At 31.1% G+C, this 17430-nt stretch overlaps 1 protein-coding gene across 1 annotated transcript; it reads right to left on the bottom strand.

Moving 5' to 3' along the window:
• Positions 1-3490: 3490 nt before the first annotated feature.
• On the bottom strand, positions 3491-5577 carry LOC115999714 (GDP-mannose 3,5-epimerase 2). The gene is made up of 6 exons (XM_031239603.1): positions 5167-5577; positions 4938-5031; positions 4711-4840; positions 4493-4625; positions 3994-4201; positions 3491-3890 (listed from the first exon to the last, which is right to left on the bottom strand). Exons 1-6 carry the CDS (start codon positions 5574-5576, stop codon positions 3735-3737), a joined length of 1131 nt encoding a protein of 376 aa, XP_031095463.1. The 5' UTR covers position 5577; the 3' UTR covers positions 3491-3734.
• Between the last annotated feature and the right edge of the window lie 11853 nt (positions 5578-17430).

Below are 17430 nucleotides of genomic sequence, written 5' to 3'. Positions count from 1 at the left end.
AGGGTGTGCTGATTTGCACAAGGGAATCGGAATTGGAATGAGGATCAAATACTTAATAATGGTAATGAGTTTTGTGAAAGTATTTTGCATGTTTGGTAGTAGGGTGGAATTGGAATTATTACCAATTTAATATTGATGTTTGGTTATGTATGACCTTATAATGGAAATAAAAGTTTAAAAAATACAAAAATAAAAAATTAAGCCAATTGATCTTAAGATAATAAATAAGCCAAAATTGGCTGATAGGCTGATTATTTACCAAACAGGGCCATTGACATTCAAAGCACCAATATGAACAAAAAAATAAAAATAAAAATCTAAAAGTACTAATCCAAATTTAAAAATTATATTTTTTGAAGATAAACGTAGCTATTTCATTAATTCATAACATAAAACGTTTACATCAACTATCAATGAAATGGTAAACCATTCCTTACAGTCAGACATAGAAACAACTTTTCTAACTATGCTATAGAAAACTTGAATCGTAGACTGTTTCATAATTATGAAGCTATGTTCCTTCAAGGAGCTTAAAGCTTCATCAAAGATCTGGGTCTTCGTCATCATACTTTTTTGCTCGCCCAGGATATAAGATCAACACTTGCCGAAACCAAACTAAACGATTTATGCTAATGATAATGAAAAGCTCGTGAAAGTAACGAGAGGAAAACACAATAATAGAGAAAATAAAAAGTGGTAAAGTCAAAGTAGGGTTGGGAGTTCAAGACTACCAACACAAACCTCAATACCTACCTACTATTATTTTATTTAAAGGGAAAGAAAACGGAAGAAGAAGATCTATGGCGGTGGTCGGAGGCGGACGGAGCTGCGACGGTGGTCGGGGCGGAAGAAGAGCCAGAGCAAACGTAGAAGGTGACCAAAACCGCCGGCTCAAAGCTCCATTAGAGCTCCGGCCGGAGGCCGGCAGTGGAAGCCGAAGTTGAGCAGCAGAGAAAGGCTTTTGGTTTTAGAGAGAAAAGGGAGGCAGCATTAGGGTTTTGCTTGGGATTAAAAATTATTTTTTAAAAAGTTGTTAACTAAACATTAATTATGATTTTGATTTCCATTCTTGGTGTGTAAACTTATGAACCAAACATTTTCCCGTGATGGTAAGAAATTTATAAATAAATAAATATCCTTCTTCCTTCTCTACGTCTCTCATCCTTGTTCTCTTTTCCTTCTTTCTTCTCTTCTCTCTCCCTTTTTCTTTATTCACCATTTATTAAAAATAATATTTTTTTTTCGAAATTTTGAAGCAGTGGTCAACCACTAAAGCCAATAGAAATTAAAATAAGTTTTCTACTAAGGTAATGAATTTTTTATCACCCCACTACCAATGCTTGGACTTTTCAACCATCATTCATTATGGTAAATTTTTTTTTTTTAAATTCCACTTTTTAAGTAATCGAAAATATACAAATTTTTAAGTAGTAGAAGTTTTGAAAATTCTCTACAGCATTGATGTAATAAATACTCGTATTGTACTCGGTTGCAGTGGTGTAGTCTCGGGTAGCTCTATGCTTGTATCTGAGGTCAACCATTCCCGAATTTAAGTTAGCTGTCCCGCCAAGCATTTAATGTGCTTTATATAGAAGTCTAGAGAGAACACATGCCTAGAGTTCGACATGCTAGCCATGTGTCCTCCATGCATCGATCATGATAAGTGCGGACCTAATAGTATGGTTTTACGTGCATGCCTTGAGATTCTTGACACCAGAGTAAAGATTGTGTGATCATACAGTGCGTTGGGGTCGTACTCCTCCTTTAGTTATAGGATTCCATGCTCGAGAACAGTCTTCCCAACCAAACGTGGTCGGGAAGACTATTCCGAGTGAAAAGCACACTCAATTAATTAGGGAACCTCACTCCCGACCAAGATCAAGCCAGGAAAGCATAAAAATGGCCACATGTGCTCGGAAAATGAATCACATAATCCTTTATACGAATACCAAGCACATATATAAATATTTGAGTAAGGTATAATCCCTATCAAGTATTTAATTATAAAAAAAAAAAGATTTCACCAAAATTAATAACTTCAAGATCTTATATTTTCAAATTAAGATACTATTAAGCTTATATTTTCAAATAAAAATATCATTATCTTGCTTATATTATTAAATATTAAATTACCAAATGCGTCAGCGTGAATAACCTTGATTAGCTAGCTATAACAGGTAGACCTTGATTCCCTTTTTCCTTAAAATATTCTATCGGAATATCATGGCAGAAAGCAAGATTCCACGAGATCTTGCAAGAAATTCTGCTTAAAAAAAAAAAACAAATAAATAAATAAATAGCGAAAGCTATCAACTCTTTCAAACTCTAAATCTACAAGTAATGCAAATTCAGTCTGGCATCTAACCACCATCAATACAATATCAATATTTGACCACACCTAACACCAGCTACATGCCATCATTTATATATAATAACTTTCTATTGTGTTTCATTCTACTTTTCACTTTATTTAAATAAAAAAAACCATATATAAAATGTTTTTATACCATGATATCATAAAACACCTATATATATATATATATATACACACACACACACACACACACATAGAGTATGTATCTAGATCGAGTTTGTTCAATACTGTTTACTCAAGCATATTTTAACTAAAAAAAATTAAACATAAATAAATAAAGAGATGTTAAATTCTCCTATTAAATTTACTTATTGAATATTATACGGTTTCTAAAATTGATCCCTAAGTATTTAATTTTTCTGCATTTGGTGTATAATTACTAATTTCTCGTCATATTTGGACCTTTAATTTCAATCAATTTTCTGATCAACTTTATCCCTTTGTAAATTGTTAATTTCCCAACTTAAATTTAGTTGATGTGACAAGAATTTGATAGTCATACATCAAATGTGAAAAACTGATAATCAAAGGTAAAATTTGGAAGATGTACAATATTTGTGGACCAAAGTTAAAATACACACACAAATATTTACCTATCGATATTTACCCTTTGATGTGGCACTTCTTGATCAATTCATTTGTGGATTCAATTAGTAAGTGAATTTTTAAAATTAATTGCTTAGCAGTTAATAAATATAAAAAATTTATTAGCGTGAAGTAAATTCTGAAATTTTGAAAGGAGTGGATGAGTATGTGAAACATGATTCTTATACTAAATGATAATCAAGGTCAATTCTTGTTAGTACTTTTTTTATCGAATTTGTCAACAGGTTTATCCCTACAAAAAATAGAGATAATAACATTTTTGTGGGGGGCAAATTTTTCTTTTTAATAAGACCAAAATACTTCACTTTTTCAAAAATAAAAAAACCACATGGTTGTTGGATACTTGAAAAGATTCCTTTCCATGTATATTCACTTTCAATCATTGTCCTTTGAAGACTGAAGAGGAAGCCAGACAGCACTTTAAAACCTTGTCACAAAGTCACGAATAAAACAAGCTAGAAAACAAACAAAACATTAGGAGGGAGTGGGGCAACAAAGAATATGCAATAATTTGGTTGATGAAGATAAAATGACCATTAATTCAAATAAGAAAATCATCCAAACCACCATGATTGTACATCAAACTTGGCCAAGGCCTTATTGGGGTTCAAGGGCAGAATAGTTTTTCATCAGCTAAGATAGGAAAAACAGGAAGATAAATATGCCCCCTCCAAACAAAGCAACTTTTCAACATTTTTATAGGGTACAAGTACATCTATATCAAACCAACCCAAACCTCAGCTTCAAACACCACTCATTCCTTGCCATCAGCAGCACGGAGCGATCCAAGTTGCACCGGGGCTTGGGTTCCCACCACCTTGGAAGATCCATATGTGGAGAGATCGACGCCTTGAGCTTTCTCCTTCTCGAGCTGTTCCTTGATCCAGAAGTAGGTGATTCTCAACCCGTCCTGCAAATATTGCAATCCCTTATTTAGTAACAGCCGAATTGTATTCTGAAACTGTACTTGTTAGTCTTTAGAATGGTCAGAGTTTGGCTCTTAAGACGCGTACCTTCAATCTCATTGTTGGAGCCCAACCAAGTTTCTCCTTGATGAGAGTGTTGTCAGAGTTTCGACCACGGACACCTTCTGGCCCGGGAATGTGGTGAATCGGCAGCTTCTTCTCATCAAAGCTAAGAACCATCTCAGCCATCTCATTCATGCTAACCATCTCATCACTTCCAATGTTAACAGGCTCCCGAAAGTCTGACTTTGTTAACCTGCATCGAAAGATCATTTGGCGGGCGAGTTCAATTTCATAATAAACCACATCCATCATAAGCAACAAAAGGTACACTGAACTGTCGTTAACATAAGAATGCAAAGAGCTAACTAGAATCTCACATGATCAAAATTACACCGCTCCTGAACACGTTGGATTAAAATACTATGGTCTACAAGAATAACTAAAGAGGAGCTTTAACACAATTTTTGATCCACCAAATGTAGGATGACTCCATTGAAGAAATATGCAATTGAGCAGTACTTTGGTTTACCACTAAAGTGCTCACCTGAGAACACCTTCAACACACTCATCGATGAAAGTAAACGAACGAGTTTGAAGTCCATCTCCCCACATTTCGAATTTATCTGTTGAAGTTAACGCTTTTCTACAGAAAGCAGCAGGAGCTTTTTCCCTTCCACCTGTACCAGTGAACCAATGTAACAATTTGAAGCAACCAATTAACAGATTATTCATGCACCTATCCATAGTAATTAAATAAATTACCTTTCCATGTTCCAAATGGACCATAAATGTTGTGGAACCTTCCAATACGGCATTCAATTCCAAAATCTTTGTTGTAATGCTTGCACAATTCTTCGGTCGCAAGTTTCTCTAATCCATATGCATCTTGAGGCTTGAATACAAGCAGATAAAAATATAATTACAACCGTAATTTTGGATGTTTCTGGTAGCCAAACAAGACCAAAAGATGGCAAGGAGTAAAAACAAACCTCAGCAGGCCATGCATCAGATTCCTTCAAACTCACATTAGTCTCTAGTTGCTTGAATTCAGGGTAAATGCATGCACTAGAGGCATAGAAGAACCTGAATGAAGCCAAGGTTCAGATACAAAACTTTCTGAAGAACCGTATATGCAAGCATAATTCACAGGACATAGATAGTAAAAGATTAGTCATAATGTCATATACAACTGAATCACATGAAAATACAGCAGCAGACCTTTTAACGCCATTAATCCTGGAAGCTTCCATCATGTTGAAGCTGATCATTGTGTTGTTGTACATAATAACAGAGTGATTAGACTGAATGAACCCCATTCCACCCATATCAGCAGCAAGGTTGAAGACATGGTCAACTCCTTGAGTGACCTTCAGACAATTGTCCATAACCCTCAGATCAACGAGATGAAACTCATGACAGAACATGTCCTCAGTCATGTGCTCGTTTTTCTTCCAGTCAGAAGCAATAACGTAGTGGCCCTCGCTCTTCAGCCGGCGAGCAATGTGAGAAGCAATAAACCCTCCAGCTCCGGTAATGGAGATGCGGAGCTTCTCAGATGGCCAGTAAGGCTCCCTCTCAAGGTTCTCATAGGTGTAAGCACCATAATCAATTCCTCCAGAGCTTCCCATCCTAAACCACTTCAGTGAATCAGTAAAGTGTCTAAACTAAGAGTGCATTCACTAGATACTAGGAAAGTAACATAAAACAGTAACAAATCAACACAAATTAACATTGAACTGATGTGAAGCACCCAAAGTCTTTAACTATATCAAGTGTTTCCAAACACAATTTCACAACAAGCATATCCCAAAACTCAATTCCAACATCAGGGATAGAAAAGATTGCAACTCTTGACCACTATGGGTAGTTGAGGGCATTAGAGGTAGTCATGTAGACAAGGACTTGAATCACAAATAAAATAAAAAGGGAAGTAAGTAAATAAATTGATTGCAATTGAATGACATAAATGCTTTATAATTCAGGAGAGACATAGCAAGCAAACTCAGTCCCCTGAATTTCCTTCTAGAGCACAGTATTGCAGCCAAATAAAAGAGAGAAAACAGTATACCACTGAAAAACCTATATACAAATCAAAGGGGGAAATTAAAACCCACAAAGAAATCAAAGCAATGGTTCTAGAATGCAAAAGAAATAGTGTGAAAACACAGTCAAAGAACTGCAAAAGACCAAGACTTCTATCCCAGATTCCTTCTAAACAGAAATGAACACGCCGCAAAGATCTCCCTGTGAAATTGAAAGGGTATTCAAGATTCACGGGAAAACTTACATACACACCCGGAAAACCTGAAATTACCTCTAAGGTTGTAGTGTTGGCAACGAGAGAGGGAAGGGAGAGAGCGAGTGAATGGTTGAGAGTTGATAACAGAATATATGGGTAACGCTCGTTTCATAGCATGAATATTTATAGAGAAATTTGAGAAGATAGCAAATGAATACTGAAACCACTCGTTTCTCTTATCATTCAATTTAGGTAAAAATTTTGTGCATTTTAGGTAAATTCTGTGCATTTTAAATAAAATTTGTCTTAAAATATTTGATAAATCAGTCAAGATTATAAGTCTGTGCATTTTAAATAAAATTTGTCTTGTAACTTTAACTGATAAAATATTTGATAAATCAGTCAAGATTATTCTTATAATTGACTCACTCAATTAAGAGTACCAACTATCTCAATATAATATTACTCCATTATGTCATTATGTATAATTTTAATTTAGAAAAATATCTCAATATATTTAATTATTGCATTCTTTTTTAAGGTCCGCGTCCACCCGACTAATCCTCGCTCACTCCACAGGAACTGTTTTAAGGGAAATTGTCACTTGTAGGAATTGAACTCGGATTATCCCAAGGTTCTTCCCCTCAAAAAATCTTCTTTACCACTTAAGTTACCCCTTTGGGTTAATAATTACTGCATTTTATGTTAGAACTAGAAAATTGTTCAATATATAGCAGGTCTAGAAAAGAAAAAAAGATAGAGGTTACGGAGTACTTTCACCTTACATAGTGGACTCAGTTATATAAAAATAATATTACTGGTACATAAAAATGGAACTAATAATAGTGAATCTATATATTTATGTTAGTGAATTTATATACTTATAGTAGTGAATATTTGTGTCTATAGTAGTAAATTTATGAATAGTGAGTTTTATAAATCAAATTTATGTATATAAAGTAATTACTTTATATACTTTTAATTTTTTAAAAAAAATATATAACATGTAATTTAAATATCTTAATTAGAATTTTGAATGATATTCTTTTATATATTAATTTTATTTGTATACAAAAAAATTAATGATGTAACATTTTTTATCAGGATCCACAATATTACTGTTTTGATATATAACGGAGCATTAAACATTTTCTCCTTTATCCAAAAATAATTATCTTCCTTAAATTGAGAAGTTCGATAGGAAAAATATATAAATACAAAAATATTTATTATTTTATTATCCAATATATCATTTAAATAAGATTTGGAAATTTTAATATTTATTACATAACATCTATTGATTAATGCAAAAATGTCTAATAATCTTCAACCTATAGTGCAATTACTATTGGTAATCCAGGAAATATACTTATTAGTGAATACATTATTGAGATCTCCTATGTCTATTTATTTATCAAAGGAGACAATATTTTTTGAGCAAAGGGTGTAATATATATTCCACTAAAACCGTATTTAACTCTTTCGTAGTTGGTGGTGGATAGCAGGATAGGGATGGGAGTAACTATACCCACCACCTAACCTACTGTTATAATTTTAATTGAGAAAAAGTAAAATACCTCAATATTCAATGCATTATATGATAGTTATAAAATTCTTCCCTATATAACGGAGCATTAAATTGTACTTTATCATTATTTGTTACCAAAATGTTGAATCCCCCACTCCAACGATCCCTACGTCCCGACCTGACTGAGCATCTGAAAGGACGTAAATTATGGCAACACATATGCTAGACCTTTGTTTACTGCCCACAATGAAAAAGATTTTTTTGTTTGTGTGTGTGTGTATATCAAGGTCGGTTCTGAGCATGTCTAACGTGAGCAACCGCACATGGCACCTAATTTTTTGGGGTCCCATATTTATAAATTATAAAAAATTATATGTATATATAGTTTAGAGAGATTGCTTAGAAAGATTTTATCTAAAGAAAATATAGAGACAGTGAGTATATTGAATTCATTAAAGCAGATGAGTTGTTTTTCAAATGCTACTATTGCATATCGAATGTTATTGACTATCACAATTATTGTTGATGGAAATGAATTCTATTTTTAGCTAAAATTGCTTAGAGAGGTTTTATCGAAAGAAAAGATAGGGGGCAGTGAGTATATTGAATTCATTGAAACAGATGTGTTGTTTTCCAATCCTACTATTGCATATCGAATATTATTAACTATCCCAATTATTGTTGTCTTTGCATAAATGAGTTTTTCAAAGTTGAAATTGTTGAAATCTTACTTCTGATCAAGTATGAATAAAATTTTGATAGATGATCAAGGACTTTTGATGGATGATTTTGCGTCTAAATGCGCACAACGCATGTTAGTTTTTAAATTAAATTTTATATGTCTTTTAATTTTTATACAATATTTATATTTTGATACAACTTTTTGAACAACTATTATTTATATATAGAAATTAATTGAAAAAAAAAAACTCAAATTAAGATATTGCACAAGGCTTCAATTTTTATTGGAACGACCATGATATATATATATATATATATATATATATATATATATATATATATATATATATATATATATATATATATATGACGAGGGAACTCCGCTTAGGTTACCCATAATTAACTGGTTCAAACCAAGAGACAATAATAATAAATATTTTATTTTCTATTATGGGGAATAGTTTATTGTGAATTGTAAACTTTATATTTTTTAATTTTCTTAAAATAATAGAATTTTTAATGTTATCTATCAACTCTATTACAAGGTACTATGTAAAGAGTCAATACTCCACCACCGAGAATTTGATCCTATTGGCCCTTAAGCAGAGTCACAGAGGTGCCAACTAAGCACACGGTGCTTAACGATTGTGCCAACTAAGCACAATGCAAGGTGCTTGACGATTGTGATTTTTAAAATTTTTTTTGGGTTTAATATTAATTCCAAAATAATCAATGAACTATTAGATGTATAAATAAATAATGAATGAATAAATAAATGGTAAAGTTATACCTTATAGGTATAATATTATTAATCTATAAATATATATAAAAAAAAATAGAAGCATTTTCTCACCCATCCTAGGAAAAGACTTTTTTTTTTTTAATTTGAAATTGCAATTATTTTTTAGAAAAATTAAATAATAACATATGCTATATGTGTGTGTGTTAATTTAATTTATAGTAATGATTGTCTAAAATATGGGTTGTTATACAATGGACCATAGTCCACCTTTGAAGTAAACTAAACTAATTTTTTAAGTTTATTTTTTATAAAGAAATAAAATTAATATATAAAAATATGTCATTTAATAGCTCTAATTAAAATCTTTTAAATAATACCTATATTGATATTTTTACTTTAACGTTTTAAATTAGCATACGGTTACATATATTAGGTCACTATATTACATTCATTTTTAATATAATATCGATTAATCTTCAAAATATTGTAGGTTAATTTTTATAACATTACTACAAATATATGAAATACATTAAGGAATAAATTAATTTAATTACGTAAATATTGTTTATAAATGTATCTAAATATATACATGATTAGAAACTATATTAACCATACAAAATTTAATTTTAATTTTTTATGCTATGAAAATACATACATGACCAAATATATGGAAGTCTAACTATATTACGAGTATTATAGCTTAGTGTACATTTTAATATCTTTTCATTTTTTATTTTATAAAAAATTGATGATAACATTTTTTTTTGTACATCACACAAGTAAAATACTTTGGCCCTGTTTTGGTAGCATAATTAGCTTATCAACCAGCTTTTGATTTATTTGATCACTATTAGCTATTTGACTTGCTTAAACAACTAATATAAGTGTTTGATTAATTAACTTTTTATAACAACTTATTGCTCCAAAACGCTAAAATTCAAAAAGCTGCTCAAAAAAGCTTTTTCGATTAGCTTTTTTAGAAAGTCATTTTACATGTAATCAGCTAACAGCTAATTACCAAACATCTTTCTACAATCAACTAATACTATCAACTATTCAAACCAACTAACACAATCAATTAATAACTATCAGCTAACAACTATTTACCAAATACCTCATTTTATTTTATACGCATAAAGACACCATTGGATTACAAAATTGTTAGTATTATAAGGGGGAAAAAGAAAAAAGAAAAATAATGATTGGGTTTGTTCACTGTTGTAGGTCAAAAATTATGTTTAAAATGGACTGCATGATTATATGATAACGTCACTTGGACGCCTTGGATACATATCATTATATATATATATATATATATATATATATATATATATATATATATATANTAATTTAATTTATAGTAATGATTGTCTAAAATATGGGTTGTTATACAATGGACCATAGTCCACCTTTGAAGTAAACTAAACTAATTTTTTAAGTTTATTTTTTATAAAGAAATAAAATTAATATATAAAAATATGTCATTTAATAGCTCTAATTAAAATCTTTTAAATAATACCTATATTGATATTTTTACTTTAACGTTTTAAATTAGCATACGGTTACATATATTAGGTCACTATATTACATTCATTTTTAATATAATATCGATTAATCTTCAAAATATTGTAGGTTAATTTTTATAACATTACTACAAATATATGAAATACATTAAGGAATAAATTAATTTAATTACGTAAATATTGTTTATAAATGTATCTAAATATATACATGATTAGAAACTATATTAACCATACAAAATTTAATTTTAATTTTTTATGCTATGAAAATACATACATGACCAAATATATGGAAGTCTAACTATATTACGAGTATTATAGCTTAGTGTACATTTTAATATCTTTTCATTTTTTATTTTATAAAAAATTGATGATAACATTTTTTTTTGTACATCACACAAGTAAAATACTTTGGCCCTGTTTTGGTAGCATAATTAGCTTATCAACCAGCTTTTGATTTATTTGATCACTATTAGCTATTTGACTTGCTTAAACAACTAATATAAGTGTTTGATTAATTAACTTTTTATAACAACTTATTGCTCCAAAACGCTAAAATTCAAAAAGCTGCTCAAAAAAGCTTTTTCGATTAGCTTTTTTAGAAAGTCATTTTACATGTAATCAGCTAACAGCTAATTACCAAACATCTTTCTACAATCAACTAATACTATCAACTATTCAAACCAACTAACACAATCAATTAATAACTATCAGCTAACAACTATTTACCAAATACCTCATTTTATTTTATACGCATAAAGACACCATTGGATTACAAAATTGTTAGTATTATAAGGGGGAAAAAGAAAAAAGAAAAATAATGATTGGGTTTGTTCACTGTTGTAGGTCAAAAATTATGTTTAAAATGGACTGCATGATTATATGATAACGTCACTTGGACGCCTTGGATACATATCATTATATATATATATATATATATATATATATATATATATATATATATAAGGACGTGTTCAGGTGCTACTGTCGCCCGGGAAGGAAATGAGAACGCTTCGCAACCGTTCACGTGTCCAGATCAATGAATCAAATGTAATTTTAAAAAAACGACGTGGTGGCATTTTCGTAAAGTGATGCAAGTAATTGTGTTATAAGTTGCACCTAATTTCACTTACAAATGCACCTATTTTTCACTTACAAGAGCAAATAATTTACCTTGTTAATATTCACCTATTTTTCACTTACAAGAGCAAATAATTTACCTTGTTAATATTCCTTCACCTAGATGCACCCACTTATAATGTTATGTGCAACTAGTTATAACATTAGGTGCATTTAGTATTGAGCTCATCGTACATTTTACTTGCATCTGTAATACATTTTACTTGAACTTGTGCACCTATTTTCACTTACAAGTGCAAGTAATTTACCTTGTTAACATTCATGCGTCTAGGTGCACCTAATTATAACAGTAGGTGCACCTAGTTATAACATTAGGTGCATTTAGTATTGATGCTTAGTGTACAATTTACTTGCACTTTTAATACATTTTACTTGCACTTGTGCACCTATTTTCACTTAGAAGTGCAAGTAATTTATCTTGTTAACATTCATGCACCTAGTTAAAACATTTAGGTGTTATTGTGAGGTTAAATATAAACCATTGATCTTACTTAAATCAACGTATAGGATTAACAGTGATTAAAAAAACGCGTGATGACAATTTGGTCATTTTGCATCTAGGTCAAATTTAAGGTACGTGGTTTTCCTTCTTAAAGTGTGTGGTTTTTGTGCTTAAGGTGAGTGGTTTTTGTACTGTATGCCTTAAGGTACGTCAGGTGTTGAAAACTTAAGTGTGATCTAAAGTTTTAGGTATGTGATTTTCCTTTTTAAGGTGCGTGGTTTGTGTGCTTAAAGTTCGTTAGTTGTTGAAACTTAAGGTGCGTCGGCCTAGAGCTTTAGATGTGTGATTTTCCTTCTTAAAGTGTATGCTTTGTATGTTTAAGGTGCATCAGTTGTTGAATCGTAAGGTGCACCATTTTAAAACTTTCGGTGTGTGATTTGTGTTTTTAAGGTGATTTGTTTGTGTGCTTAAGGTGCATTGTTCGTGTATTTAAGGTGCACCATTTTAATGCTTAAGGTGCGCCATTTTGAGTTAACCACACAACCGCATGGGAAGTTATACCTGCACATGAACCCTTCTATATATATATATATATATATATATGCTTTGGATCAGATGCGAAGAGAAGCTCATGTACGAATAAATTTGAGTCGTTGATCAATCTAGATCAATGGCTCTAAAAAATTACACTTCTAGTCTACTTTCTTTACCTTCTGACCTTCTGTTCAAATCTTGAAATGCAAAACAATGTGCATTAGAAGGCACAAAATATTTATTCATCTTCACAGGATTATTAAACTTGTTTCTTGAACCCGTTACTTTCTCACGTGATTATTAAATATATTTCTTGAACCCATCACTTCCTTACTTCTTTCACGGGACTTAGTAACGAGTCTGTTGAACTTGTTAAATTAGCTAGTTAACAATGTACACTGGAAGACACACACAATATGCATTGGAAGGCAACAATGTGCACTAGAAGAAAGAAACTCTGCTCTCGAAGATACATAAAGATGCGATCAATAAAGATACAAAAGAATATAAACTTACTTACACAAAATTATCATAAAGTCATTGTATTTTTTTAATGTTCTTTCATTCTGGACAGTTGATCTAGACTGGATCAATGACTGAGATTTAGTTCTATTTTTCACCTGAACAACTCTTCGCATCTGATCCGTTATATATATATATATATATATATATATATATATATATATATAACGCCCTCATCAGTAGTGGAGTTTTTATTGTGGTTTTTTATGAGTGTGATTTGGAAAGAGAAGATAGTAGTAAAGAGAAAAAAGAAAAAATAATAAAACAAAAGCTTATTTAAAAAAAAAAAAGTTTAAAACTGAGCTATAACGCGCCCGCGGCAATCACGAGGCGCAGCTTCCCAAAGGCGAGTCCCAAATGTTTGCAAAAATCCTTCACTTGCAGGAGGCACTCCTATCCTCTCTCTCTCTTCCGAGGTGGCAAATTTATCCTCAAAAACTGTGACAAAATGGCTATTAGGGAGGGCTTGAGAGCATCTTTAGTAGTGAGGTCTTTTTGCGGTTTTTGAGTAGAAGTGTGATTAGAAAAGAGAAAATGGGAGGGGAGGGAAAAAAAGGAAAGAAATTTGATTTATAAAAAATAAAAATTAAAAAGGTATCGCGTCTGTTGTGCGTAAAACACACACAACATTTTCTTTTTCTTGGCTTTGGTGTTAGTAAATTACTATTCCAAAAATCAATAGGAAAAAGTGTCAAATAGGCCACTGAACTTATCGCTTTTATGAAATTGGGCCATTGAACTTAAAAAGTGTGCAATTCAACCATCAAACAAGTAAAATATGTGCAATTAGGACATTTTTCTAAAATTTTTTAATTCAATTTGAGTTAAAAACATTTCAATATTGACTCCCAACTAGCATGGTAAAAGAAAATGTCACTCTTAATACATATATATTAGTAATATAATTGGATTTTACCAGAAAAATTTCGTAAAAATGGTCTAATTGCACAAATTTTGCTTATTTGATGGCTGAATTGCACACTTTTTAAGTTCAATGGCCCAATTGCACAAAAGTGATAAGTTCAGTGGCCTATTTGACACTTTTTCCAAATCAATAATAACAAAAGCAACTTTGTTTTCTCTCACCTACATTCCCTCTCATCCATTTGGCAAATTAATCCTCAAAAATCGTGAATAGACTTTTATTGTGGATGTTCTCAGGGCATCTCTATTTGTGATTTTCGATGAAGTATTTTAGGCAAAATGGATGATGGAGAAGTGAGAGAAGTGAGAGAGAGAGAGCGAGAGAGAAGATGGGGTTGTTGCAGTAAGTTGAGTTTTTTGTCTTCTTGAGTGGGCCCCACAAATTAAAAGAAAAGTTGATGCACTATTGCGTGAAGTTCACAGTTGTGCCCAGTCGGGCACGTACGCTGGGCGTGTTTAGCCGGCATATATATATATATATATATATATATATATATATATATATATATATTGACAATTCATTTTTTTTCTTTTGTTTTTGCCTCCCACCTTCCTTCCTAGTTGGCACTTAAAAATTTGTGCTAAAAACTTAGTTATTGAGCAAGACCCGCTGTGAGAATAATTAAAGGATAAATCAGTCCAAATAAAATTCTAAGCTTCTGTCCAAATAAATAGTTCAACATAAAATATGAGTTTCTATATTATTATATCCTTTAATTTAAATAATAAATTATTGTTATTATTAAATATTAAAATATGGCTGTTTTATTAATGACTAGTGCTTTAATTTAGTGAGACAAACACATGGTGTTGTGCTGTACTCTGGCGACTACAGTGCACAACATAATGTCGCCAGAATCATGTGCACACACGCTACACTCATACATTACATTATGTACATGTTCACATTGAAATACATACATACACATCATGCACTACTACAAGCAAATGCACATGCATATGTACTATAGTGCACACATGTCAGGTTTACATTGACATCACATGAACGCAAAGTGTGTACTAAGTCATGATAAGGCGCACACATACGATGAAAACCCAGCAAAGAGGAACGACAATGCAAATGCACACCTATGGAGGCCTCAGTGCCGACCAGTACATTGCCATTGAAAACTACATAGGTCAATCACAAATATAAACAATATTGTAATCAAACGATAAACAATTTGAATATTATACATATTTAAAACAAATGTAAATAACCCAAATTACCCCATTGAAAATTACCGAAATTAAAAAAAAAATCATAAAATCACAGCCACTTACATCCTCTAAGTGGAAGGCTAGATATGTTCATAGTTAACATGAATATTATATATAAGTGAGAATAATTATTTTTGTAAAAAATGTGGAATAATATTATCCATCCATTGGGGTTGATCAAGAGATGGAAAGTAATAATAAAATGAGAAAAAATGCAATGGCGTTTTTGTAAGTACTATTGTGCACTAGACAAAGTTTCATGGTGCATTTGTCAATATTTTACGATGCATACAACTTGAAAGCTCTTTTATAGATCATGAGTGGATATTAGTTGATGCGTTTTAAAACGTTGCCTAGTGCTATGTAATAATTACACAAAAGTCACCATTAATTTTTTTTTTCTATTTTTCCATATTTTTTAGCCCTTGCTCAATCTAAATAGATGAATGAGAGTATTCAACATTTTTTACATGGAACATTATTCTCATTTTTATGAACTTGCAATATTGTTTTTATAAATATTTTTTTTATGAACTTACAATATTATTTTTATAGACCTTATGTAACTTGAACCCTGATTTGTGATATAATATGCATGAGATAATATTGGATGTTTAAAAAACAACCCAGAATATAAATTGCTCATTCAGAAATCAGAATCGAACCGGAACTTTAAAAAAGAAAATTTTTTTATGAAAGTAAATCATTTTTCCCAAACTCCAAAAAATATACACGCACTCATGATAGCCGCATACGTATAGCATTCCTGTAAGCTGAATTTGTTTTTCCCAAAGTTGCATAAGAGGCAAGTAAGTCCACAACCGTACCATGAATTAGAGGAGAAGGTTAGCGGAGAAAGAAGATTCCTGGAAAATTCTCAAGCGCACACCTGATAGCCGCATACCTAATAGCACGTAATTGGCAACCACAATTTACAAAGGCCACCGTACTATCGTTGCCGTCATATTCCCTTTCATAACCATTTTTTGATAACGATCTGAGTGTCCACTTTCTCAGTCTCTTTCGTCTGAGCTCAGTAATTTAACCCCATTTCCTTTAGGAACTTGCCTCGAAGGTGCCAAGGGGGCATGGCAAATTTTACAGTGTACATATCCACGATTCAAAATGGTGTTGTTTCTTTTTATTAAAAGAAATGGCACCGATTTCATCTAATTACTTCTGTTAATATGACGTATTCAGTTTCATTTTATATGCATTGTAGTTTTATTTCGTCACAATTGAAGTATCATTTTGTTTCAAGTTTCAACTACAGTTTAATTTGACACTATACACTTAATTTATGAGACCTGTTATTGAATTTTATTTTACTGCATCTTATTACAACATCACTAAAATATAATTCTAATTCAATACGATTTCATTGGACAATATACACTCAAATATTTGAAACTGTCATTTAGTTTCATTTTATATACTATACATTATAGTTTCATTATAGTACAACTAAAGTATCATTTTGATATAATTACAGTTTCATTTGACAATATATACTCAATATGTGAGACGTGTTATTCAGTTTCATTTTATACATATCGTAGTTTCATTTCGACACAACTAAAATATCATTTCAATTTAACTACAGTTTCATTTGACAATATACACTCATGTGAGACATGTTATTCAGTTTCATTTTATACGTATTGTAATTTCATTTCAGCACAACTAAAGTATCATTTCAATTCAACTAAAGTTTCATTTGATAATATATACTCAATATGTGAGACATATTATCAGTCTCATTTAAATACACTGTAATTTCATTTTATTTTGAACACATCACAAATATAAAATTTTGTTAAATATAACCATTGTTGTTTCTTTATTTAAAAAAAATGTCATTTTTGGACCATGGTCCACTGTATAACAATTGAGGGTACATAGAACTGGCAAGTTATACTATAAATCATTGATATAAATATATAATACATTTTTAATATATTAAAAGTATATTATTTGTGTATTAAAAGT

The sequence above is a fragment of the Ipomoea triloba genome, chromosome 12, assembly GCF_003576645.1.
Source record: "Ipomoea triloba cultivar NCNSP0323 chromosome 12, ASM357664v1".
Taxonomy (NCBI): Eukaryota; Viridiplantae; Streptophyta; class Magnoliopsida; order Solanales; family Convolvulaceae; genus Ipomoea; species Ipomoea triloba.
Note: the sequence above shows the minus strand (reverse complement) of the source record. Positions and strands in the feature narration are given on the sequence as shown.

Excerpts from the sequence above, each read along its gene's own strand:
- LOC115999714 (XM_031239603.1), bottom strand. The coding sequence starts at position 5,576 with ATGGGAAGCTCTGGAGGAATTGATTATGGTGCTTACACCTATGAGAAC. Across the intron at positions 5,032-5,166 it reads AGGATTAATGGCGTTAAAAG|GTTCTTCTATGCCTCTAGTG; the intron begins GTCTGCTGCTGT and ends GGCTTCATTCAG. Across the intron at positions 4,626-4,710 it reads TCCATTTGGAACATGGAAAG|GTGGAAGGGAAAAAGCTCCT; the intron begins GTAATTTATTTA and ends TCACTGGTACAG.